At 39.9% G+C, this 27,384-nt stretch overlaps 1 protein-coding gene across 10 annotated transcripts in view; it reads right to left on the bottom strand.

The window, feature by feature from the left end:
- LOC105476051 (sorting nexin 31) overlaps positions 1-27,384 on the bottom strand; it is an 84,486-nt gene that overhangs the window by 15,976 nt on the left and 41,126 nt on the right. For 4 of the 10 annotated variants that reach the window (XM_011731678.3, XM_011731680.3, XM_011731683.2 and 1 more), the window contains 5 exons: positions 24,963-25,055; positions 21,244-21,447; positions 13,574-13,687; positions 8,802-8,879; positions 1,745-1,801 (listed from right to left, as the gene is read on the bottom strand). In XM_011731678.3, coding sequence (XP_011729980.2) covers positions 1,745-1,801; positions 8,802-8,879; positions 13,574-13,687; positions 21,244-21,447; positions 24,963-25,055 — 546 coding nt within the window. Of the gene's footprint in view, positions 1-1,744; positions 4,835-8,801; positions 8,880-13,573; positions 13,688-21,243; positions 21,448-24,962; positions 25,056-27,384 lie in introns of those variants that run through there. The other 6 variants (XM_011731679.3, XM_071067940.1, XM_071067941.1 and 3 more) reach the window with 5 other exon arrangements.

The following is a 27,384-nucleotide window of genomic DNA, read 5'->3' as shown; positions in this document are numbered from 1 at the left end:
TGAGCAAGTGACTTAACCTTTCTGTGTTTCAGTTCTCTATGTGGATAACAACAGTGCTTTGGTTGTTTACTGGGATTAAAAGAGTTATACATAAAAAGTAATTATAGCAGTTCATGGCTCAGGATAAGGTCTATATAAGGGTTTGCAAAATAAATTAAAACTCAATATAGTTGGACATTAGGTCTCTTTCTGACCTGCTGGTCCTAGTCACAGCATGAGGTAGTTGGCCTGTATTAGAGTTACCACTCATCTGAGAGGACAGCTGAACTGATCACAGTTGTGCTGAGTGTTAGCTGTTGTTCTAGGACAGTGGCTCTCAAACTTGAACATGCATCAGGTTTGTCTGGTGGGCGTGTTAAAGAGATTGCTGCGGTCTTCCCCCAGAGCTGCTGATCCAGTAGGTTTGGGGCCTGAGAATTTGAATTTCTAATAAGATCCACGTGATACAGATGCTGTTGGTCCAGGGACCACACACTGAGAACTGGTGTTCTAGGATAATGGTTCCAAGTCTGGTTGTATAATAGGACCACTTGGGGAGCTTTTAAAAATTCCATTGCCCAGGCCCCTCAGACCAATTAATTCCCGATTTCTGAGGGTGGGACTCAAGTATTGGTTTTTAGAGGTCCCCAGGTGATTCCAATGTGCAGCCAAAGTTGAGAACCACAGCTCCATGCTGTCGGCATGCTGCTAAAATGGGTGCATTAAAATGATGAAGTGATTACCATCTGCATCTTACAGATAAAGAAATGGAAGTGCGGTGCAGTTAGGTTTTGGATCTGCCTAACGACACATAGCCAGTAAGCAGTAGAGTTCCTATCTCCTCTCTCTATCCAACCAGCCAGAAATGCTGTGATTATGAAGGAGAATGCTTTGCATTTATGCTAGTTTATTTTTCCCTGACTGTATTCATTCAAGAAAGGACTTTATATACTTACATATTTATAAATACTGTACATATACACTAAGGATGCTTACATACACACCAGTCTCTGTGAAGGTGCTGGAGCAATAAGAAATCCCATTCAAATGCTACTTAGAAGTCACTTTTCTTTCATTCATCTACACTAGGATTTGGACTTAGAAAGGAAGAGTTAGTAAGAGCACAGTTAGTTAAGGGCACAGTTCCAGGGTCAGACTGCCTGCTTCCTTCCATCATTGATGGCTGTGCAACCTTGGCAAGTCACATAACCTCTCTGTGCCCTAATTTCCTCAACTTATTTACAGGGCTGTGAGGAATGTGTTAATTCACATAAAAGTGCTTAGAATACTGCCTGGCAATAATGAGTGCTCAAAAATGCCATTGATTGTGATTTTTTTCTTTTATTATCTGCACAGCAGACCTAAATGCTCAAAAAAGTATTTTATAAACTTAAAAGTTACTTTATACAGAGTATACTGCAGAAAACCTATGAGGCCAAAATATACTAGATATGTAACATATACAAACTAGAAAGAGAGTTGCCTCCAAAAAAATGCATGGGGTGTACAAAAAAAATCACCAAGGAAATTCTGTGTTTCTCTTGGAAATTTTCTATGTAAAAATTCTTGGTAGTGCTATGGGGTGCTACAATAAAAATACTATATTTTTGTGATGGCCTTCCAATTGGCCCAATCTACATAGAGGAGCTTCTGAGAAACAGAATTCTGACTTATTATTGAAAGTGGGATGACTTTGGTAAAAGAGGAAGAAAGATCAGATTTATCAAAATTATAATATATCAATTACATAATTTTACTCACAGACCTGGCTTTGTTGAATGTGGTATTTTTTACTTTTGCTTTGTTCCGGAACTTCAATCTGCTAAATAGATTAGTGAAATGTCAGTCAGCTCCGCCCAGAGAAGCAAGCACACAAACAATCTATTTAACTAGCACACTTTCCCTTCCACGATAATCCTCTTAACATTCCCAAAGGCTGCCAGTCAACAGGTACACCTGCTTGTCATCTGTGCATTCCTCTTTCGTTTGTCAGGGTCTAAATGTTATAGAAATAAGAGTCCCAAAAAGTTAAGTAAAACTTAATGTTTCACATTAGTGGTTGCCTATGGATTTTGTGATTGAAGAAAGCTTTTAAAAGAACATCACACAAAATGAAACGTCCTTCTAAATCCTGAAATAATTCTTGGGGTTGCAATCCATATGCTGACTCAAAGCCCAGCAGGGCTTTGGTTAATCAAAAGGCACCATTAATCAAACGAAGAATCAAAGCGAAGTTCAAGACACTTGAATATACCTCATGTACATAAGGTAAACTCAATATACCAGCAGGAAACAGATGGTGCAATCTTGGGGTAATTGAGGAGTATGTTAGGAAGGAACCGTTTAACTATTTAATGGAGGTGTGGGCAGGATTACATTGAATCCATGAAGGGATATTGGGGCCCCCAGGGGCTAGCAATGAGGGGATTTCCAGAAGATTCCCACCACCTCTAGGCCTGAAGGGGCGAGGGAGCACAGTGGCTGGAACCAGAGAGTAGCTGTAGCTATAAAGAGGAGAGATTGCCTGACGGGAGCTGTAGCCCTCAGTAGAGGGACATTCCAACCACAGAGACCCAGCAGGTTCCAATGTGGAGAAATAAACACCCACTGTCACTTTTCTTCCAGCCTCCAATCTCCTGCTGGGTTTCCCAATGAGTTATCCAGGGATGTCCAATCTTTTGGCTTTCCTGGACCACACTGGAAGAAGAGAATTGTCTTGGTCCCCACGTAACATAGCTAATGAGCTTTTTAAAAATCACAAAAAAACCTCAGTGTTTTAAGAAAGTTTATGAATTCGCATTAGGTCACATTCAGACCTGTCCTGGACTGCATGCAGCCCACAGGCTGTGAGTTGGACAAGCTTGAGTTATCCCACTGAGGGTAAGGTTGCAGTACACAGTCTCTCAGGGCACAGAGCAGAGTGGCAGTGAATCTGGAAAGGCAGAGTGCCTGGCACACCTAGTAAACACCACCTAGCCAGGTTTTTTGGGGGAAAGAGTACTTAGATTCTTCTTAATGGGAAAGAAAAGAACTGCTATTAAACAACTGTGCATTAGGTATGTAACTCAAACAGGGCACAGTATTTATTCACTCTACAATTGTCAACATCTCTGCACTAATTGCCTTTCTCCTCCAACATAGTAGCTCTTTGACCCTGGATTCTCAGGTTTAGCCATCATATGGTACACACAGGCATTCATAAATGACAGAATGAAAGAGTGAATTAATTGTTTATTATTGCTTACTTCTCATGAGAATGTAGACTGAAACATTTCAAAATAAGTAGGCTAAATAACATGACACTGCAAAAAAGCATTCTTTTACCTATGGTTAACTTTGTTGTAAAATCAATTGCTTTAAGGAGGTATGCATAAGACTTCCTTTAGGTTAGTATTCTTAACGGAAATGTTCACATATTCAAGCCTATTTCAATTATTTTATTTTATTTTGAGACAGAGTCTTGCCGTGTTGCCCATGCTAGAATACAGTGGCACAATCTTGGCTCACTGCAACCTCCACCTCCTGGATTCAAACGATTCTCTTGCCTCAGCTTCCCAAGTAGCTGGGACTACAGGTACGCACCACCATGCCCATCTAATTTTTGTATTTTTGGTAGAGATGGGGTTTCACCATGTTGGCCAGGCTGGTCTCAAACTCCTGACCTCAAGTTATCCACCTGCCTCAGCCTCCCAAAGTGCTGGGATTACAGGTGCAAGTCACTGTGCCCAGCCTCAATATTTTTTTAAAAACTAGTTATTAAGTCTTGGTAAATGAGAAATTAACACTCTGATGTTTTATGTGTTTTGCTACTATTATTATTATTTTACAATGTTACCTTAGAGTTTGTAAAGAGTCTTGCAGCCATGAAATACAGAACTTGGAGGAAAATTCTCAGAATTTTCTCTCTCCTAGTTTCCTTCCCCTCCTGACCCCTATGTCAAAGTAAATAAAATAGAACCACTACAAATGTTAAGCAATTCCTGATATAATCAGCTTCCTTGACTTGTTGCAGTAAGACCTTCAATACTTTATATACTAGGGGGAACTAAAGCTGGGGAAACAAGCAAATCTTTTCTCATAATGCAGTATTCCCACACTTTCTTTTTAACCAATAGAATAGTTTCTGTTAATAACACAATCACTCATTTCTGCACAGTAATTTCCCCCTGATTCTCTAAAACTGTGTCCTCCTGCTATGCTCATACCATTATCCTGACTGCCATGCACAGTTTTTCCATTTTCTATATTGGACTAGCTCTTCAAAAGGCTAACATTCCTCAGATATCAGAGGCCACTGCCCTTGGTGTTTCCCCTCCTCACCACATAATAGAAACATTTTTTAAATTGCCAGTTGCCTTTTAAATAGTTTCACCTTGCCTAAAAGGAAAGAAGAATGGAGGGAAAAATACATCTGGTGATGGTAGTTGAGGATGGAGTGAGAGGTGAAAGGTAATCAGAAATCAGAAAGCCGTCTTGTTCTTTACCATTTTTGAGGGAAACTAATTTTGAGATCGGATCTACTTTTAAGAAAATCAAAGGGAAAAATATACAAACTAGGTATATATTATTAGAAATATAAATTGTTTCTTGCCAGGCATGGTAGCTCATACCTGTAATCCCAGCACTTCAGGAGGCCAAGACAGGCTGAGCTCAAGCTCAGGAGTTTGACGCTAGCTTGGGCAACATAGTGAGACCCCTGTCTCTACCAAAAATACAAAATTAGCCAGGCATGGTGGTGTGTGACTATAGTACCAGCTACTTAGGAGACTGAGGTGGGGAGGATGGCTTTAACTTGGGAGGCGGAGGTTGCAGTGAGCTGAGATTGCACCCCTGCACTCGAGCCTGGAGACAGAGCCTGTCAGGAAAAAAAAAAAAAAAAAAAAAAGTCTTTTTAAGTCAGAAAATTATTCACCAGCATACTCCTGATGTGCATCTCATATATCCAGATTATGGTTCAATATGTAAAATAATAATAATGCACTTTCAGAAATTCCTTAGGAACACATCTATTGCATAAAATACATCAACTTTCATTTCTTGGTGTCTTTTGGAATTCTCTAAACGGCAGAGATTGTTGGTAGTTTACTCCATTATCCATTCTGCCCTTCTTCCTTAGTAATTACACCCAGTTTTATTTGAACAGACAACACACCCTGCTAAAAGACTACATTTACCAGACTCCCTTGCAGCTAGGCATGGGCCTGTGATGTGACTATCTTCTGGCCAATGGTTGTAGGGGACATTCCGTGTGAGACTTCTGGAACTCCTCCTTGAAGAGAAGAAGTAAGCCCTGCTTCATATTTTCCTCATACTTGCTGCCTAGAATGTGGATGTAATGATGAGTGTTCTGGCAGCCATTTTGAGCATGAGGTGAAGGCCACACACAGAAGATGGCACAACAGAAAGGTTTGTGTTGATATTATGGAGCCACCATCCAGCCCTAGACTGCCTACCTCTGAACTTCTTTTAGATGAGAGAGAAACAAACTTTTATTGTGTCTAAGACACTTGTTTTGTCTTTTATTTTCTATTATATGCAGCAAAACCTAACTCTAACTAATATACTTTATTTTTAAATAAAGCACTCCTTTATAATTCTGCTCTAATTAAGAGCAGCAAATATTAAGGAAATTGATTCAAGCTTTTGTACAGGAGCATAGCTTTAAGAAGAATGTTACACTTTTTTTTTTCCTCTGGTTTATGGTTAATATTGCCTTTAAGGGCCAGGTACAGTGGCTCTGGTCTGTAATCTCAGCACTTTGGGAAGCCGAGGTGGGATGAGCTCAGGAGCTCAAGACCAGCCTGGGAAACATAGAGAGGCCTTATCTCTACAAAAAAATAAATAAATAAAAATAAAAAATTAGCTGGGTGTGGTGGCATATGCCAGTGGTCCCAGCTACTTGGGAGGCCGAAGTAAGAGAGTCACCTCAGTCTGGGAAGTTGAGGCTGCAGTGAGCCATGATTGCACCACTGCACTCCAGCCCGGGTGACAGAGCGAGGCCCTGTCTTTAAAAAAATTGTATATATATGTGTGTGTGTATATATATATACACACACACATATATATATACACACACATATATAATTTAAGAACTTAATATATTTTTGTTGTGGCTGTATGTTTATATTATTCTTCAGTGCATTTGCTGGACCAAAATTTTAATGATGTCTTCATAAACAGAGCACAAGTTTTATCTTTGAAACATTACCTAAAGCTAACTAAGCTAAGTTAACAATACATTTCTTTTTTCCCTCATTTCTTCTTACTAGGATAAAACTAGCACTATTTAATCTGCTTCTGGGGACCATCTGCCTTATTTATGGGGCTCATTTGATTACAGTTCTCTTCCCTGCTTCAGATTCTTTAAGATGATCAAAATCTTGAACTCAGAACCTGCCCTGAAAAATACAGACTCTGTGTCCTAGTCCATACAAGCCTTCTACAAGTGCTATGTGTCAGTTTTGACTTGGTGTGTTTCCCTGGAAAACAAGGGAATGTCACCATGGTACATTTATATGGTTTCCTTGAGCCACAGAATGACTTCAATCGACTGTACTTGTGAGGGCGCCCAGAACTCAGGAAGAGTTCAAACACCGAACTGTCTGTTCTCTCTACCTTCCAGGTTCCATTCTACCCAGAGCTTCGTAAATAAAATTCAAGATTAAAATGCAAACTATCCTTACAAAATCCTCTTGGAAACCCAATTTTCAAAATGAAAGGTCTGAACTTTTCATTCCAAGAGCCAAAATAAGTAAAAAAATAAAGAGTTTCCAGAAATAAAACGTGTTAAATATTTAGATAAAGCAATACAAGGGTACTGACTAATGTGCTGATTTTGCTAACCTCAGAGATAAATTAGGGATTTCAACTCATGTGCAAACTTAAGGAATATAGTGTGGTTGTTTTTCTTGAAAACTTTAAATGGATTACTACTTTCTCCATTTTACTGAGTTAACTCTAGCTACTCATTGTACAAGTATTTCCTGAATCAAGTAGCTTACATTTTATTCATCCACATTTGAGAGCACTTCTCCCTTTTAATGAGGCTACTTCAGTTAATTACTTTTTTCTTTCTTCTTTTTTATACCTACAATAATCTCAGCCTAAGAGGGTCCATCCTGCCTGAGAGGTTGGATTTTATTATACTACCGTTTTAAAAAGAGTTTCCTTGATTCTTTTATTGCTTTCATTTACTACTCTCTAGTACATTTTGAATTGTTCGATCAACAAGAGGCAGTGAATTTATTTTCCTTGGAAAAGGTACGTTCAGTTCTAAAAGAAAGAGAAATAATTACAAAACACAACTATTTTCTTAGAAAAAAGCTGGAAAGTAAAGATCAATGTTAACTAAAGATGTTATCCACCCTCTTAGACTAAATTTAAATGAAAACATTAGAAAAGTTTCCCAGCCAGACGCGGTGACTCATAACTGTAGTCCCAGCACTTTGGGAGGCTGAGATGGGTGAATCACGAGGTCAGGAGATCGAGACCATCCTGGCTAACAAGGTGAAGCCCCGTCTCTACTAAAAAAAAAAATACAAAAAATTAGCCAGGAGTGGTGGAGGGCGCCTGTAGTCCCAGCTACTCAGGAGGCTGAGGCAGGAGAATGGCGTGACCCCTGGAGGCAGAGCTTGCAGTGACCGGAGATTGTGCCACTGCACTCACTCCAGCCTGGGCGACAGAGACTCTGTCTCAAAAAAAAAAAAGAAATAAAAAGAAAAAAAGAAAAATTTCCCAATATTTTCTATTATATTTTTAAAAATTAATGTAATATTCTACAAAAGAATTAAGTTTATGAATGTCAACCAGGCATTGGTATTTCTTTCTTTCTTTCTTTTTTATTTTTTTAAGATGGAGTCTCACTCTGTCGCCCAGGCTGGAATGTAATGGTGTCACCTTGGCTCACTGCAACCCCTGCCTTCTGGGATCAAGCAATTCTCCTGCCTCAGCCTCCCCAGTAGCTGGGACTACAGGTGCACACCACCAAGCCCAACTAATTTTGTATATTTAGTGGAGACAGGGGTTCACCATGTTGGCCAGGCTGGTCTCGAACTCCTGACCTCAAGTGATCCCCCCCACTTCGGCCTCCTGAAGTGCTGGGATTACAGGCATGAGCCACCATGCCTGGCCCCAGGCATTGGTATTTCTAATCATTAAAAAAAAAAATTGTACTGTCTTGTTTGGGACATACTTGTATCATGATGATGACTAGGCAATTAAAACAGTTTAAAATCTAATATTTACACAGCCTTCTCACCAACCTTTTTGATGAGTTACTAAGCCTTTAATAAATAAATGTACACTAGAACAATAAAGTTTAACTTTATATTGAGAAAAAAAAAGTAGCCTTGAGAGTTTTACTCCTCCCAACTGTTAAAGGCATTTTCATTTGGCACAATGGAATTATCAAGAAGCTATGGATTCTTTCTAGAGACAAACTTATAATAAGATCATCCCCATTGTGTTAAGGACCCCCTCAAGACCCCGACTTGAAGATGTAGCTTCTATAATAAATCTGAAAGTCTCCATGTCAGAGAAGGCTGAAATAAAACAATACAAAGTCGAGGGTTAGAATTCTCAGTAACCCAAAGATGACTTCTCATTGGAAAAATGACTTTAATTCTAAAGACAGGCTTCCTTCTGCTCTGCCATTCTGAGCACTGAGCTACCAGTGGGAAGAGGAGCTCACTTCTGTGGTTTGGAGTCCTCCCTTTAGGACCAGACCTGCTGGCCCAGAGAGCTCATAAGTGTAGACTGGTCTCCAACTGTTGGCTGATGATGGGAACGTAAAGTGAAAAATATACACAGATGAGAGCACTCACCATTTCTGGATTCTTAGCAGCTAGCTTTACCATCTTTTCTGAGATCATCTTTTTCAAGCAGCTACTCAGCAAAAAAGCCTAAGAAATGCAGGAATAAAGAACTCTTGTAACTGAAGAAATCTTCACTCTCTTCCTTCCCTCCTCACACCACAAGGCAGATTTTGAGCTCTGCCCTCCAATAACACACATTCAAGAATTTAGATTTCTTCGTTAACTTCCAGAAGTTTTCTTAAGATCCAGTTAGGAAGTAACTATAAATTTTCTCAATTATGTGGATATATTTACAGCAAATATTTTAAAGAAATGAAAAATGTCCAGGATCTCACTATTAATATTTTTCCTCTTAAAACTCACCCCCTTGCATCCCATGTTTTCTATTATTTTGTAAGTAGATCATGTTTTTTGAGCAACAAACAATAAAAATGAATTATTATTGTTATAATGAGATGAACTGATGATGGTCAATCCTATATTTAATTCTAGACATTGTATACATAATTATTGAGAGACCTCTACTGAGCATAAATAGTAACTGGTTTGTTTGAAAGAACATATTAGCAACTTATTGCTTTTACTAAACTGAAAAAAAAGGTTAGCTGTTTTTCTTCACTTCACTTTCTTCTTTTTCTTTTTCTTTCTTTCTTTTTTTTTTTTTTTTTTCTGAGACAGAGTCTTGCTCTGTCACCCAGGCTGGAGTGCTGTGGCTGCGATCTCGGCTCACTGCAGCCCCCGACTCCTGGGTTCAAGCGATTCTCCCACCTCAGCCTGCCACCATGCCCAGCTAATTTTTTTGTATTTTTAGTAGAGACAGGGTTTCACCATGTTGGCCAGGCTGGTCTCGAACTCCTGACCTCAAGTGATCCACCCGCCTCGGCCTCCCAAAGTGCTGGGATTACAGGGGTGAGCCACTGTGTCCGGCCTACTTTCTTATTTTTCTAGTATCTTTAATCACTCATGTTCTAGACTGATGGTCACCTCCACTATCCTTCATGGCTTAATCATCATTGGTGCCAAGACACTCACAGTTGTACATCTTGCTACACAAAAGCTGGGCTTCCTTATTCCAGGCTTTGCACTACTATGAGCAAAATTGAAGGTTCCCTATGATTTTCCCATTTGCTCCTTTCCCACTAATCCTTTTTCTCTCTTGTCCTGCTCTTGATTCTTGGCTTGCTGTTTTCTCCGTTGACCCTACTAAGGTTTGGGAAAACTGTCAATGAATGTTGAGGCTATAAGACCTTAGCACAGTGTTGTGTTCAGGGATGGTCACTGTGTTGGAGGGGAGGATGGAAAGGAGAAGGGAGGAGACAGTGAGAGAAAGCACAGTCTGGGGTGGTAGCCAAGTAGAAAGTTATTGGAGGGGACAACACGGAAAGCAGAATTAGAGGGAAAATGGGCTACATACAGCTCTCAGTGTCTTGCAAGGGTGTAGAGCATGATAGGAATTAATTTTATTTAAAAGGGGAAAAGAGGGAAGAAGAAGAAAGGACTGACATCAATTTTTAAAAGAATTAACAGATGTGGCATTTGTGCAAACATTTTGACTTCCTAGTTTTGCTAATAACTAGCCCTGTTTATATGTTCATATATGTAACCTATGCAAAACCAGATAATAAAATAAACAACAAAACCCTGAGCAAATGCACCTAGGTAGGATGTTTAATAGTGTCAGACCAATTCCATATTCCTATACAATGTACACAAGTACGTAGGCCAGGACTCTGCTATAAACCGTCAGGTTTGTTAAATATGAAAAGATTGAAAATGAATAAAAAATTTTAAAAAGACAAAGTAATAGGATTGAGTTGTTGTGGTTTTTGTTTTTTGTTTTGTTTTGTTTTGTTTTTTTGAGACTCAGTCTTGCTCTGTCACCCAGGCTGGACAGGCTGGTGCACAGTGGTGTAATCTTGGCTCACTGCAACCTTCGCCTCCCAGGTTCATGGGATTCTCCTGCCTTAACCTCCCGAGTAGCTGGGATTACAGGTGCCTGCCACCATGCCCGGATAATTTTTGTTCTTTTAGTAGAGATGGTGTTTCACCATATTGACCAGGCTGGTCTCGAGCTCCTGACCTCAAGCAATCTGCCCGCCTTGGCCTCCCAAAGTGCTGGGATTACAGGATGAACCACCGCTTCTGGCCAAGGATTCAGATTTCATTTAAAAGGTCTCAAAAAGATTTGGGCCCAAGCCCTCATTTGTATTTGCAAAGCACACAAGTCACATTTCCAATTTTGCAAAACTAGCCCTTGAGTATGTACAACTATTATATATCCATAAAAATTATAACTTCTTAAAAAGTAGCCCTTGGGTGTACATCAATAAAACTCACACTCCAGGGGAAATAAGACCTTACTAGGAATCCTTTGAAAGAATGTTTATTGCACCTCTTTATGGTGGTTTAAACTCATTTGCTACTGACTAGATTTAAAAATCATAGTAAAATTTAACCACACTTAGCATTCTGAGGTTGGGAGGTAGTTTTACTACCCAAATCTCTCTGTGTCTCTCCAAGTGACTGACAATCTTGCCTCAGCAAACCAGTCTACCATTTCCCTAAAGATGTTTCATATTTAAGGTGAACCTAAGGACCCACTGCTTTAACCTAGAATTTCGGTTTAGTACTTCATGTTTTCAGAGGACTTTGATATAATGACTCAACTATACTAGAAGTAAAGAGTCGAAAGGGGCCTTGGTTTCTGAACCAGAATGTTCCATGGAACTTAGCCTGATCACCAGAGACTCAGGTTGAATATGACATTGATGCAAAGAGTAGTTTACTATTTTGATTCCATTTCAGAACATCTACAATTTTGGTTCCGATTTGAAATGACTTAATTTAGTAAAAAGGACTTTTCAATTGGATTTGGTGTTTAGATGTTCTCTTTTTTAGCATTTCTACTCCAATTTTAGTTAAAAACCTATGGTAGACGTGGATAGTTGGCTACCCAACAGCCATTGCCCCTTCTTTCCTAAGAGATCCTGATTTTGTTTGGGACAATAACATGCTCAGCCCCTGGCAATGGTTCATGCTTACTCTAAGCCAATCATAAAGCCTGTTTCTCTTTGCTAGATGCTTGGTTCCCAGACTCCCTTGCAGCTAGGAGTGGTCATAGGATCCAGTTCTGGCCATTGAAACACAACAGGAAGTCTACTGGAGGTTTCTGGGGTAAAACTTTTGCTTTCCAGATAAGAGAGATATGGGTTGAGCATCCCTAATCCAAAAGTCCAAAATGTGAAACTTTTTATGCCACTTACATGATGCCACAAGTGGGAAATTCCATACCTGACCTCCTGTGACTAGTAACAGTCAAAATCCAGGTGTACAGCACAGATTCTGTTACTGTTGTTTCACAGGTTTCACAGCTGATACAGGTATTCTGGTGGTGCTATTGTGCTGATTAGCTACCCTGAACACATAATTCTTCACTGTATTAATGTATGTCATATTTTCTACTGTCGATTATTCACATGGAAATAAGTATAAGAAATGGATTGCTTATCAGTAGCATATAAATTCAGAGTCAGGAATGATGGTGATGCCCAACAACAACCACAGATGGTCCACATGGGTGGCTGAGGTAGTGACGCCTTTGCTTTCTGATGGTTCAATGTCCACAAACTTTGTTCCATGCACAAATTTATTTAAAATATCATATAAAATTACCTTCAGGCTGTGTGTTTAAGGTGTATATGAAATATAATTGAATCATGTTTAAACTTGGGTCCCATCCTCAAGATATCTCATTATATACAGTTATACATCACTTAATGATGATGGGGGTAAGTTCTGAGAAATGCATCATTAGGCAAGTTTGTCATTGTGCAAACAACATAGAGTGTAGTTACATAAACCTAGATCGTAGAGCCTGCTATTATATACCTAAGCTAGATGATAGAGCCTCCCTAGGCTATAAACCTGTGCAGCGTGCTACTGTATTGAATAAATACTGAGGCAATTGTAACACAGTGTTAAGTATGTGTATCACTTAAACATTGAAAAGGTACTGCAGGAAAAAGGTGAAACATTAAAAAAAAAACATAAAAAAGGTACAGTAAAAATACTATATTATAATCTTATGGGACCACTGCCATATACACACACTGTCATTGACCAAAATGTTATGTACTACATGAATGTATATGCAAATATTTCAAGATAAAAAAAAAATCTGCAGTTGGAAACAATTCTGGTCCTAAGCATTTGGGATAAGGGCTACTCAACCGGTGGCTTTTTATCTGCTTGGAAAAGCTCAAAAGAATAATATCATCTACCTTCAGTATTCTTATTAACTGAGATCATAAAAATCTATATTGCCTAAGTCAGGAGTTGGCAAACAAGGCCAGATCACTATCTGTTTCTATAAATAAAGTTTTATTGGAACATAACCAGACCCACTTGTTTATCTACTGTCTATGGCTGCTTTTAACAGAGTTGAGCAGTTGCAACAGAGACTGTATGGGTCTCAAATCCTAAAATATTTACTATCTGGTCCTTTAAGAAAAAGTCTATGGACTCCTGCTCTAAGCCACTGTTGGTTGAATCTTCTATTACTTGGTAACTAAATTCATTTCTAACTGACACAAAGGCCATGGTGACTAGTAAAATAAAACAAAACCTAAAACAAAATAAAAGGTATTACAGTCCAAACGAGAGTACATAGAATACTCTAGTGTCCTGCTCTAGTTGGGTTAGGGTCATGTGCTTCGTCCACCCCAGCAAGCAAGACAGCATTTCAGCACAGAGGGTGTTCAAGGTCTGCCCTGAGAACTCACCTGTTTGGTGTAAATAACAAACCACTGCCAGCAACTATCCTCACTGTATTGAAATCTGAGCTCTAAGTTCTGGTTGAAAGTTCTCTGGGGCCCATCCATATCCAGCAGAGTTCCCTACAAAGGAAAATATTTTATATTCAATGTAAATTTAAATACCCATTAATTGGTCAGATGTAGTGGCTAACACCTGTAATCCCAGCTGAGGCAGGCAGATTGCCTGAGGTCAGGAGTTCGAGACCAGCCTGGCCAACATGGTGAAACCCCATCTCTACTAAAAATACAAAAATTGGCCAGGCATGGTGGCAGGTGCCTGTAATCCCAGCTACTCGGGAGGCTGAGGCAGGAGAATCACTTGAACTAGGGAGGCGGAGTTTGCAGTGAGCCAAGATCACGCCATTGCATTCCAGCCTGGGTGAAAAAAAAAAAAAAGCTCATTAATGTGTTGGGCAAAATATCAAAATGAGGGAGACTGTCCCTATTTCCAAGAAGGTATCAGTCTATGGAGGAGCCATGAAAGTAAATCACCACAGTTTGATATGTTAATAGTTAAGTGTTAGGAAGGAAACACAGGTCTATGGAAGTAAATAGGAGGGGCACCTAACCCAGGCTAGGAGGGCAAAGGAAGGCTCCCTGGAAGGGCCATCTGAGCAGAGGTAGAAACTACCCAAGTTTGTTGTGGTGGTTTTATTTTGGTGGTGTGTAGGGGAGGTGAGAAGTGATTTTTGAAAGAGGAAATACTATAGTGAGTGCAAATGTCCTGAGGCATATTGGAGACACTGAAAGGGACCATGCATGTCGCTGCAGCACAGGCTCCAAGGCATGGAGGGTGATATGAGAAGAGGCTTAGGACTAGATCCTGAAAGCCTGGTAGGCAACATCTGTGATTTTTGCTTTGCAACATCCATCATTCTTTTTCCTAGTAATGGAGTCTCAAATACCCTTGGGAAAACCATCCCTCTTCCACTGTTGGCTATCTATGTAGGACTGTCAGGGAATGAAAAGTCAGAGGGCGGCATATGACCCAATTTCAGGCCAACTGGACAAGTAATTCTCTCTGCTTCTCATGTTATTTCAGTCAGAGAGACCCAAATTGTAGGTGCTGATAGAGTTCCTATTTCTTAGAAAGCTTGAGCTCCTTTGGTTCTTAACTTTCTAAAACCTCTGCATCAGTTTTTCCTTTGAATCTGTAGGTTACTCCATATCCTTCCAACACATCCCGTTTTCCACTAGAGTCCAATGGTTCTATTGCTTGCCACCAAAGAGCCTGAACTCTTACAGGTTTTATAAGCTAAGAATCCCTTCCTGCAGATCATATGCAGTACAGAAAAAAGAAATAGGGAAAGAAAAAAGATATTTTTCCCCCAGGGGGCAACAGACATTATCCCAAGGGCGACAGCTTTTCCTTAAGAGGTTTTAGCCAGGTATGGTAGCTCATGCCTGTAATCCCAGCACTTTGGGAGGCTGAGGCAAGAGAATCTCTTGAGCCAGGAGTTCAAAACCAGCCTGGGCACCATAGCAAGACCTTGTCTCCAAAAACAGGAATTATATTTATATTTTAGAAATATTGGTCTGGCAGCATCAGTTAAAACATGAATTGGAGGCTGGGTGCAGCGGTTCATGCCTGTAATTCCAACAATTTGGGAGGCTGAGGCAGGCAGATCACTTGAGGTCAGGAGTTTGAGACCAGCCTGGCCAACATGGTGACACCCCATCTCTACTAAAAACACACCAAAAATTAGCTGGGTGTGGTGGCTGGTGCCTGTAATCCCAGCTACTCAGGAGGCTGAGGCAGGATAATCGCTTGATCCTGGGAGGTGAAGGTTGCAGTGAGCTGAGATTGTACCACTGCACTCCAGCCTGGGCAACAGAGTAAGACTCCATCTCCAAAACAACAACAACAACAACAAAAACATGAATTGGAAAACAGCTGTTTTCAGACACTGAACAACAGATAATGCAGCACTGTTAACCCAGAGAGAAGGAAATCCAAATGAAGTGAGCCCGTAAGTATCCCAGCTTACTACCTGAAGGGGTTTCCAGGATATAACACAAAGACAGGGAACCCAAACAGAGCCCAGGGGTCTCAGTGGGTGGAGGAGAAAGGGTAAAAGTTTCAAGAAGTTGAGATTGGAATTTGTGGTGCAGAATACCAAAGACTAGGGCTTTAAACACAGCGAGAGCTCTAGAGAGGTTTTGACAGATCTTTGGCTGAATAATGATCTGTGTGTGTATAGAGTAAACCTACAGGAGGCTGGGGAAAGAACATCTGGAAAGCAGTAGGTTGGAAATTGCAGGAGCTCACAAACAAGGATGGAAAGAGTTCATGTTCCCATCAGCCAGAGCAGAGAGACAATAGACAAGATGTCAGGTAGAGTCTTAAGAATGGTAGCTAAGGCATAAAGGGCTAAATTAGCCCTAAAGACTGCTCTGCAACTTCATTAAGGCAGGTGGGCATCTGTAGTCCCAGCTACTCGGGAGGCTGAGGCAGGACAATGGCCTGAATCCGGGAGGCAGAGCTTGCAGTGAGCAGAGATCGCACCACTGCACTCCAGCCTGAGCGACAAGAGCGAGACTCCATCTCAAAAAAATAAATAAATAAAAAATAAAAAAAGAAAAGAAAGTTTAAAAGCAAGCATCAAAAAAGTAAAACTGGCCAGGCATGGGGGCTCATGCCTGTAATCCCAGCACTTTGGGAAGGTGAAGTAGATGACTGCTTGAGGCCAGGAGTTCAAGATCAGCGTGGGAAACATAGCAAGACCCTGTTTCTGCAAAAAATGAAAATTAGCGGGGCATAGGCACATGCTTGTAGTCCCAGCTACTTGGGAGGCTGAGGCAGGAGGATCTCTTGAGCCCACGGGGTTAAGGCTGCAGTAAGCCATAATTGTGCCACTGCACTCCAGCCTGGGTAAGAGAGTGAGACCCTATCTCTTTAAAAAAAAAAAAAAAAAAAAGTAAAACCAATCCTAAGTAATTTAACTGCACGCCAGAATAACATCTAATATTCTTTAAAGGAATTCAGTAAAATGCAACATTCAACAATGTAAAATTCACAATGTTTAGCATACCACAAAAAATTACCTGGCATGCATAGGAGGAGGAAGATATGATCTGCAAACAGTAGAAAAATCAATCAATGGTGCATACTCAGTGTCAGGCGATAAAAACAAACAAAAAGAAAAAAGTATCGATCAGTAGAAGTAGATCCGGAAATGACAGAGATGATGGAAATAGTAGCAAAAATATTGAAACTGCTATTTAAAGTATGTTCCATACACTCAGGAATTTGGAGAAAAATAGAAGTATGATAAGGAGAGAAATGAAAGATGTAAAAATGACCTAAACAGAACTTCTAGAGATGAAAAATACAACACTAGAAGTATAAATGCACTGGATGGGATAAATAGCAATGTTAGACATTACAGCAGAAAATAGCAATAATCTTAAAGCTATAGCAATAGAAACAACCCCAAATAAAGCAGAGAGAGAAAAAATACTAAGATAAATAAAATCACAATGGGATACCATGTCACATCTATCTACTAGGTTGGCTATAATAAAAAATTGATAACAAGTACTGGCAAGGATGGGGAGAAATCAAAACCCTCTACTGCTAGTGGGGATATAAAATGGTGCAGCCACTTTGGAAAGTAGGCTGGCAGTTCCTCAAAAAGTTAAACACAGAATATCATTTGACCCAATGATAATTCTACTCCTAGGTATATACCCAAGAGACATAAAAACATACGTCTACACAAAAGCTTGTGCACAAATGTTCATAGCAGCATAAACCATAACAGCCAAAATATAGAAGCAACCCAAAAGTCTATCAATGGACGAATGGGTAGAATATGCTATAACCATAAAGTGGACTATTATTTGGCCATAAAAAATAATAAAGTACTGATGATACATGCTACAAGAATGAACCGGGAAACACGCTAAGTAAAAAGCTAGTCACAAGCATCACATGTCATATGATTCCATTAATATAAAATATCCAGAATGGGCAAATCTGTTCTATAGAGACAGAAAGTAGATTAGTGGTTTTTTAGGGCTGGGGGGACAGGAAGGTGACAACTAAAGGGTATGGGGCTTCTTTTTCAGGTGATAAAGTGTTCTAAAATTGATTGTGGTGATGGCTGCACAACTCTGTGAATATACTAAATACCATACCATTGAATCGTATACTTTATATGGGTGAATTGTATGGTATGTGAATTATATCTCAATAAAGCTGTTACAAAGAAAGACATGTGTGATATTGGTGGGGGAATACACACATAGATCAGCCAAACAGAACAGAGAACCTAGAAACAGACCCATACAAACATGCCCGACTGATTTTTGACAAAGGTGTGAAAATAACTCAATTGAGGACAGACAGTCATTTCAACAAATGGTACTGGAGCAACTGGATCTCCAGAAGCAAACAAACAAACAAACAAAAGGTTGGGGATGGGGGAATAACCATCTTATTTTTATTTTATTTTATTTTACTTTGAGACAGGGTCTTGCTCTGTCTCCCAGATTGGAGTGCAGTGGCGTAATCTCAGCTCACTGCAACCTCCCCCTCCCGGACTCAAGGGATTCTCCTACCTCAGCCTCCCAAGTAGCTGGGATTACAGGTGTACACCACCACAGCCCACTCATTTTTGTAGTTTTAGTAGAGACAGGGTTTCTCCATATTGGCCAGGCTGCTCTCAGACTCCTGACCTCAAGCAATCTGCCCGCCTTGGCCCTCCAAAGCACTGGAATTATAGGCATGAGCCACTGCACCTGGTCTGATAACCTTATCCTAAGTCTCATCCTCCATACAAAAATTAACTGAAAATAGATCATGAACTTACATGTAAAACCCCTAACTGTAAAACTTTAAGGAAAAAAAATAGAAAAACTTCAGCATCTATAACAGGATTTATCAAAGAGTTCTTGGACTTGACAGTAAAAGCACAATCCAAAGAAGGAAAACTGATGAATCAGATTTAATCAAAATTAAAAATTTTTGCTCTGCAAAAGACCTTGTTTAAGAGGATGAAAAACTATAGAGTGGGCCAGGTGTGGTGGCTCACACCTGTAATCCCAGAACTTTGGGAGGCCGAGATGAGCAGATTGTTTGAGGTCAGGAGTTTGAGACCAGCCAAGACAACATGGTGAAACCCCAGCTCTACTAAAAATACAAAATATTAGCCGGGCCTGGTGGCGCATGCCTGTATTCCCAGCTACTCGGGAGGCTGAGGCAGGAGAATCCCTTGAACCTGGGAGGCAGAGGCTGCAGTGAGCTGAGATTGCACCACTGCACTCCAGCCTGGGTGACAGAGTGAGACTCTGTCTCAAAACAAAAACAAACAAACAAACAAACAAACAAACAAAAAAACCCGAAACTATAGAGTAAGAGAAAATATTTGGAAACCAGATGGCCAACAAAGAACACGTATCTAGAATCCATAAATAACTCTCAAAACTCAACAGGAAAAGCCAAACAATCCAATTCAAAAATGGGTAAAATATATGAGAAGACATTTTACCAAAGAAGATATACAGATGGCAGATAAACACATGAAGATATTCAGCATCATAACCCATTGGGAAATGCAAACTTAAGTCACAATGAAATACCTTTACACATATATTAGAATGACTACAATAAAAAAAAATAGTGACAACACCAAATGCTGGTGAGAATGCAGAAAACTGGCTCACTTGCACATTCCTGGTGGGAATGTAAAATGATATAGCCACTCTCAAAAACAGTTTGGCAGTTTCTTTAAAAAGTAAACATGCAATTACTATATGACCCAGCAATTGTACTCCTGGGCATTTATTCCAGGAAAATGAAGACTCATGGTCAAACACACACCTGTATGTGAAGGTTTATAGCAGCTCTATTCATAATAGCTAAAAACTAGAAACAACCAGAGGTTCTTCAATGAGTAAATGGTGAAGCAAACTTTGGAACAACCAGACCATGGACTGCTGCTCAACAAGAAAAAGAGACAAACTACTGATACAGTCAGCAACTGGATGGACTTCCAACAAGTTATGCAGAGCAAAAACGAGCCAATCTCTAAGGCAATTGATATTTATAGAATGTTCTACCCAAAATGGAAGGCACATTCTTTTAAGATACATGTGAAACATTTACCAAGATAGATCAGAGCTGGGGCCACAACACATGTTTCTATATGTTTCAAAGGGCTAAGATCATACAAAATATTTTCTCTGACCTCCAGGTGGAAAGAGTGGTATAGGGAGAAGGGTTAGGAAACTGTTCAATCCATCCACACAGGGCATGTTGAGACCAAGCTGTGAGTGCAGAGATAGAGGGAAATTTTTTTTTGTCTTTTTATTTTTTTATTTTTATTTTTTTGAGACAGGGTTTTACTGTTGCCCAGGTTGGAGTGCAGTGGCATAATCTCAGTTCACTGCAGCCTCTACCTCCCGTGCTCAATGGATTCTCCCACCTCAGCCTCCCCAGTAGCTGGGACCACAGGTGCACACCACCATGCCTGGCTTATTTTTGTATTAGTTTGTAGAGATGGGATTTTGCCATGTTGCCCAGGCTGGTAAGGGAGACTTTTGAGGGACAGCAAAGTATAGAATGGATAGGCCTCCATTAGCACTTAAATGTGTAGGGTCAGAGAGAGAAAAGTCAGAGATAATTTCAAGATTTCTGGTTTGGCAGTTAGGGTGTGGTAGTGGAAATTCCCTTGACCAAGATAGGGAACACAGGCAGAAGAACCCCATGAAAGGCATAAGGAGGAAAGGACACGTCTGCTTTGGGTAAAGGCTGAGTTTGAGATGTCTGTGAGACACCTGGTTGAAGGCATCCGGAGGTAGGAAAAACTGGGCCTTTGAGAAGGATCTGGGCGATTGGTTTCATAGAATATGTAGCGGAATTATGCTAGAATGCAATGCCAGAAACACCAGCATTTCAGGAATGCTCAGAGGGAGAAGTGGCCCACAAAAGTAGGGGAGAAAGGAGATTTTTGAGAAGGAAGAAATGGTTGACAGTATCGAATGCCACAGAGAGGTCAAGTATGAGCCCAGCTGAAAAATTCCCAGGGATTCCATGGATTTAACAAGTGGGTGTCATGCTCTGATAACTTTTGTCCTCTATTAGTTAACCTCAGCTTCCTGTGTAAAGAGGATAACACCACTTAGCTCACTGGGGTCTTACGGGCTGAATTACATAATAGATGAGACAGTGCAGCACAGTCCCTGGTAAAAAGTGGGCACTCAATAAATCTGATAAGGGTTTCTCTTGCAAGGAGCTGGCAATGCAAGCATGATGCCAAGGTGTTGTAAGAAAAACTCTGCCAGTCGGTGCCAGTCTTGAAGGGTAGAGACCTTGTCAGCACCGAGCCCGTAGTAAGTGCTCAATAAATGATAGCTGTTATTGCCATCTGCTGTTATTACTACAGCCACCCTTCAAGCAGTAGGGAGGCCTGCTGTTGGAAGGTGGAAAGATCGATGTTTCTGATTCCCTGGGTGGGGAACCTGCATCAGACCACAGATAGGTTTTACCACTAGGTGATATTTAATGTGGCTTAGATGTCACTCCACTCAAGGTACAGATTCAAATGGTAAACCTGTCTCCCTAGTGTCAACGTTGTCATCAAGTGTACTAGGATTTTTAAGTCATGGGCAAAGCAAGGTGCCAAGATACTCACAAGGAAAGTGACCTGCCAGCACTTCACCCTGCTCATCTGGAAAATGACATCCTGGGTCTGGCTGTCAGGCAGGGTGATGCAGCAGCTGATCTCGTTATTGCCGACAGAAAGAACAACTCCAGAGCCTGGTTCTGGGTAGTCACAGGTACAAGGATCCAGCTGCAGGTATCCATAGTGCTGTACCTCCCGGGCCAGCTCCAAAAACTGCTCCAAAGAGGGTGATGGGCAGGAGGAGAAGCAAGAAGAAGCAAAAGACCACTTGAAACAGATGAAAACCTCATGTCAGAAGCTACTGCCATTCTAGGAGAATACACGGAACTAAGTCACAGTGAAAGCACCTTTTCTTCTTGGTCATACAAATGGAGATAATGCCCTGGTGCTCACCAGAAGCCTGGGGGAAATTCCTGGAGTGTCCTTCCAGGGAAGGGACCATTCCTGCCTCTTTCACCATTGTGTCCCTGCCCCTGTTATGGTGCTTGGTACACAGTGGAAATGAAAATATTCCATGAGTAAATGAAGAATGAAGAAAAGAGTCCATAAAATGGATGAACAGATATGATTCTGTCTCAGCAGATTATAATAGCAAGTAAACAAAAAAGTGTACGTTGGCTTTAAAAAAACAAAAAAAAACAAAAAAACGAAGTCTCACTCTATCACCCAGGCTGGAGTGCTGCGGTGCGATCTCAGCTCACTGCGACTTCCGACTCCCTGGTTCACACATTTCTCCTGCCTCAGCCTCCCAAGTAGCTGGGATTACAGGCAAGTGCCACTGTGCCCGGCTAATTTTTGTATTTTTAGCGGAGACAGGGTTTCACCATGTTGGCCAGGATGGTCTCGACCTCCTGATCTCGGCGTGATCCGCCTGCTTCGGATCCCAAAGTGCTGGGATCACAGACGTGAGCCACTGTGCCTGGCCTAAAATATTGGCTTTTAAAAAGTTAAGCTGAGATCTATGTAGGAAGAAAAGTAGTTCATTTCTACAGGCTGCTTTATATGATGATGTTATTAATTGCCAGAGAAAGAGATTTTAGAAATGGCAATGAGGGCACGAGCTGGTCTGCTTTCTAAATAGAATTCCAGAGAGTCCCCAGTTGCCAAAGGAACACTTTTATGTGACTTTTAAAATTTAACTTTTCCCTTTGTTTCTGAAGTGACATAAGAACTGAGGACAGTTGCAGTCACACCACTGATCAAGGCATCCTGTCTCATTAACATCTGTCCAGGGCTTTTCATTTTATTAATGATTGCATTTAAATAAGCTGGTATGGGTTTGGTGACTTCCACTCTGTTCTTCCAGCTTCCGCCATGGGCCTGGCCTAGTGGTATGTGAGATGTGCATGCAGAGAACAGTTCCCACTTTAGCACATGGCTAAATCAGAAAGAACACTACCCAGTGACAACTTGTGATCCTTTCCTGAAGCAAGGTAACTCACACTTCCTTTACAAAGACTCCAGTGGCATTCTCTGATACAGTGAAACAGGCCGAGACAGAAGCAGTAAGGGACAGCTGACTCCTGATCTCATGCCGGCAGGAGTATTCAAAGCCACTGTCCCATCCAGCCACATGTGCCAGCTCATTGTGCCACTGTCCAGGCTTCAGCTAGGGAGATGCAGTAAGGTGCTGGCCTTTGGTTGGGTCAGTGAGAAACTTCAGAAAGGACAGGCTGTGAGTACATGGTACTTGTGCAGTGACTGGGGACAGGAGCTGAGTCATCTTGCCACAGAGCAGACAGAGAGTAGTGTCATGCTTTTGCTACGACACTTTCTAACTGATATGGTATAAATCTATAATTGTTTATCTTATTGTTTGATAACACTTCTTTAAAATTGTAATAATCTCTTGACTGCAATGAACTAAAAGAAATGAAAGTGTTTGAAAAGTGAAGCTCTATTTTGCAAAAAAGTTGGTGATCAGTAAGTAACTTATATAAAATACCTGTTGGCATTTGACATTCGATAAACAGGTGTTGTGATGTTACTAACTATATGAACACCAGAAGACAGAAAGCTACAAGGATTATCTACTTGAAAATTAGTTAAGATTGTATCTAAAAAAGACAATTTGACATACACAGCTGCAGAAAATATGTTTATATTAATTTATTTTCATTTTGATCAGGTATTGGTAAACTTTTATGTAAAGAACCATCTAGTAAATATTTTCAGCTATACAGACATATGGTCCCTGTTGCAACTACTTACCTCTGCCACTGCAACACAAAAGCAACCTTAGACAATACATGAATGAATGATTGTAACTGTGTGCCAATAAAACTTTATTTACAAAAAACATGGCCCATCGACCACAGCCTTTCTCTGATTTAGATCAAATGAGTCTTCTTTAAGTTAATTTCACTCATTTTCAATTCCAAGTTTTCTTGTACATAAAATATAGTTGTTAATGTGTTTGCTCCATTAGCCGAAGAACTTCACAAACAAATAATGTTGGTTGCATATCAGTACATGCAGATGCTTTGAGAGAAAGTAAATTTCAATAATAATTAAATTTTTTTCATTCAATTTATGTAGTCAAAGCAAAGCTTTTTAAAAATAGCATTATTACAAATAGTATGGTAAATTCAGATCAAATGTTTATCATAGAAGATAAAATTTATTTTGTGGAAAAACTACAAATACACATTTTGGCAGAGCATGGTAAGAACAACATTCTTACCAAATTAAGAGGTTTATAGGGCAGATACGTACAAAGACTTGGTTGTGGTGTACACAGTTTGTAATTGCATCTAAAGTAACAGCAATATTCTATCTATCAAAATAGAAGCTGCACTTGTCAAAATTTCCAAACACAGAGAAAAACTGAGCTCCTTTTTTTGTGACAAAGCTGAGGTAGAACACCGGGCTGGCGGGTGGCAGGGGATACTAAATTGTGGCAATATGTGCCTTTCCTTTTTCTTTTTTGCAGTTCATCAATAAAAATCTCAGTGAGCCTTTGAAGAATTATTTTCTGTTACGTATAAATGAGTCCTCTAAATTTTGGTTGTATTTCATTCAAAAATCAGTGTTGCAGTTGTGAACACTGGCAAAGTCAAAAGAATTTTTAAAAAGACAACACAACGAAACAGAGGCCGTTTCTTCTCTTAAAATGCATCTTGTCTGTCAGACTCACATTCGCTGCTTAGGGGCAGGAGGTATGTGAGTTGGTAACATCTTTACGGAAACTTTAAAAATGAATGTTTAGAAATATATCCTAAGCAATAATAGAACACATACGCATAGAAAGAGGATGTTGGCTGCAGTATTCAGGGACTTCAGCCAGGAACTGTACCAGGTGCTGTGAATACGCAGAGTATGTATAAATTAGATATAGCCCTGGGCCTCATGGCTCTTGCTGCCAAAGTGATTTATAGCAGCAAGAGCTGGAAACAACCCGACTTCCAATAACAGAAAAGTGGTTAGCCAAACGATAATATAACCATAAAATGGAATACTCTGTAGTCACTAAAAATAATGCGGAGGATCTATATTAATTAACTTAGCAGAGGACTCACAATATACCATCTGTATTTTTTTAGAATCTTTAAACAATAAGCTTTTACTAATTCCGTACTCAGAACAATCAATGAAGGTATTCTCATTTTTTTAAAAAGAGCCCCACTTTTAGTGCTTGGTAGGTTTATAAATTACAGAAACAGTTCAATTCTAATATGTTTCTTTAACTCCCTTCCAAGGGATTTCTCTTGGAGCAATATTTGATTCACCTTTGTTTGATTGTCTTCTTTCTGGAAAGCTTCTAATTTCTGCCTCTGCGCCTGTGTGGGTTTGGCCCACTCTTTTTCAATGTCCTGTATTGCCTTAAAATAACAGAAGTTGTAAAATTAGCAGTCTTAGCAGAAATTAATCAATCTGACAAAAACATACTCTTGTATGAAGGGATATAAAAACAAACCCAAGTGGATATATATTTAGGGATTTAGCATGTTATAAGCCTTATTTTTTAAATTAGTAAGAAAGGATTGTTCAATAGCTTGGGGACAATTGGCAACACTTGGCAAAAAAGAAAATAAAATCAGCTCTTTCCCCACACCACCCAATCAAATAAATTCCAGACAAAGATTTAAATGTATAAGACCATAAAACAATTAGAAAAAAAAAAAAAAGGTAAATATTTTTATCTGACCTTGAGGTAGGTAATATCTTTTTTAAGATATAAAAACAAAATGTCATAATGAAGAAATAGTCATATATAATTACGTGAAAACATAAAACTTCTGTACATGAAAACCACCAAAAACAAAACTAAGAATCAAATGGAAAACCAAGGAGAACGATTGCATCATATATACCAAACAGTTAATATTTATATAAAGCAATAGGAAAAATGTAAGCATCACCAGCAGGAAAATGGACAACAGCTATGTATTGGCAATTGACAAAAAGGAATTCCAAATAATAAGTATATTTGAATCATAAACATAGATATTGGAAAAAAATATATCGATAAGTCAATTACTGCTATTGTTTATAACAATGAAACATTTTCAACTTGATAGTGGCAAACACATGTATAGTGCTTACAGTGTGTCAGACAATGTTCTAATTGCTTCAGAACAAAAGTCAATCCTTACCGCCATCCTATGACGTAAGTACTGTTATGAAATGCCCCAAAAGAGGTAATTGAGTTTGGGTATAACTAAATAATAGGCTATGCTATCATTAAAAATTACACAGAATATTTAACAACATAGGAAATGTGTGTAATGTACATGAAAAATATCATATTACCAAGTAAGAGTCTAGTAGTAGACCCTAATTTTTATAAAACAACAAAAAATAAATGTAAAACAACAAGAATTCCTCATATGGATACTTACGAGTCAAGGAAATGGATGTGCAAATACATGAAATGTATATGAAATAAATATGCCCAAAGAGTTAATTAATAGTTTATATGTCTGGTTGATTTAAGATTTGGGGTGACATCTACTTTCATTTTTGAACTCTTCCACACTTGCAAACTTTTTATAAGATAAAAACTAATTTTACATTAAAAAAATTAAAGTTGAATATATTATTGGGTCCTGTCTGGTCAGCCTAGGGTAACCACTACCAGCAAGTGTTCCCAAACTCTAAATCCCTAATGGGGTTCTTGGTTGCTTCCTAATCCACTGTAGACTTCAGCAGAACGACACTGGGCTCAAAGGCAGAAATCTCCTGGAAGGCAACAGCCCCCTGTGGAAGCCCGTCAGGATTGTGGTGAAGCAACATGAAACGTGGAAGTAACAAAGCCTATTGTCTCAGCCTACCCTCCCTGAGCTAGGCACCTTTTCCTGTGCTCCTTCCCTCTCCTCTCGGCACCCAGCTCCCTTCCCCTTTTAGCCAGTCTGGCCCCGGGGAAGCCATGGAATCAGCTGTCCACCTCCTCAGCTGCACACACTCGGCCTGTGCTGCTCTGACTTGTCATGACAGAGCAGAACTGGCCATTGTCCCTCAGTTAGGCTGTCAACCCCTAAGGGAAGACACTGCGCCCGTCATCTCAGCGTGCCTTGCCCAGTGTCCTACATACGGCAATGCCCAGCAATTCTTTGCCAATTATCAGGCACTTATTTTCACCTTAGTCTGAACATAAGCCTATCTGTTACATCCCTCAGTGATATTGGCAGGTTTTGCTTTATCTCTCAGAGAATAATGAAAAGCTGAATATGCCTTCAATATTGCTTTAGGCTGGGAAAAGGACATGGGTTTAGAGAGGAGAAGAAAAATAACTAATATTTGTTGAAAACTTGCTTTAGATCGATTTTGTTATTGACTTTTTCCCAACTACAGTGGTCCCCCTTATCCTTGGGGGATACTATCCAAGACTCCCAGACAGGATGGACTGGTACTATCATGGATAATATCAAACTCTATATATACTGTGTTTTCTCCTGCATATACACACCTATGATAAAGTTTAATTTATAAATTAGGCACAGTAAGAGATGAACAACAATAACTAATAAGAAAATAGAACAAGTATAACAATATGCCAGCATCACTACTCTTGCACTTTAGGGCCATTATTAAGTAAAACTGGGGCCTTGAACACAAGTGTTGGGATACCAGGATGGTGATAACTGAGATCACTACTGAGTGACTGATGGGTGGATGATGCAGACAAGATGAATAAACTGGACAAAGAGA

The sequence above is a fragment of the Macaca nemestrina genome, chromosome 8, assembly GCF_043159975.1.
Source record: "Macaca nemestrina isolate mMacNem1 chromosome 8, mMacNem.hap1, whole genome shotgun sequence".
NCBI classification, from domain to species: Eukaryota; Metazoa; Chordata; class Mammalia; order Primates; family Cercopithecidae; genus Macaca; species Macaca nemestrina.
Note: the sequence above shows the minus strand (reverse complement) of the source record. Positions and strands in the feature narration are given on the sequence as shown.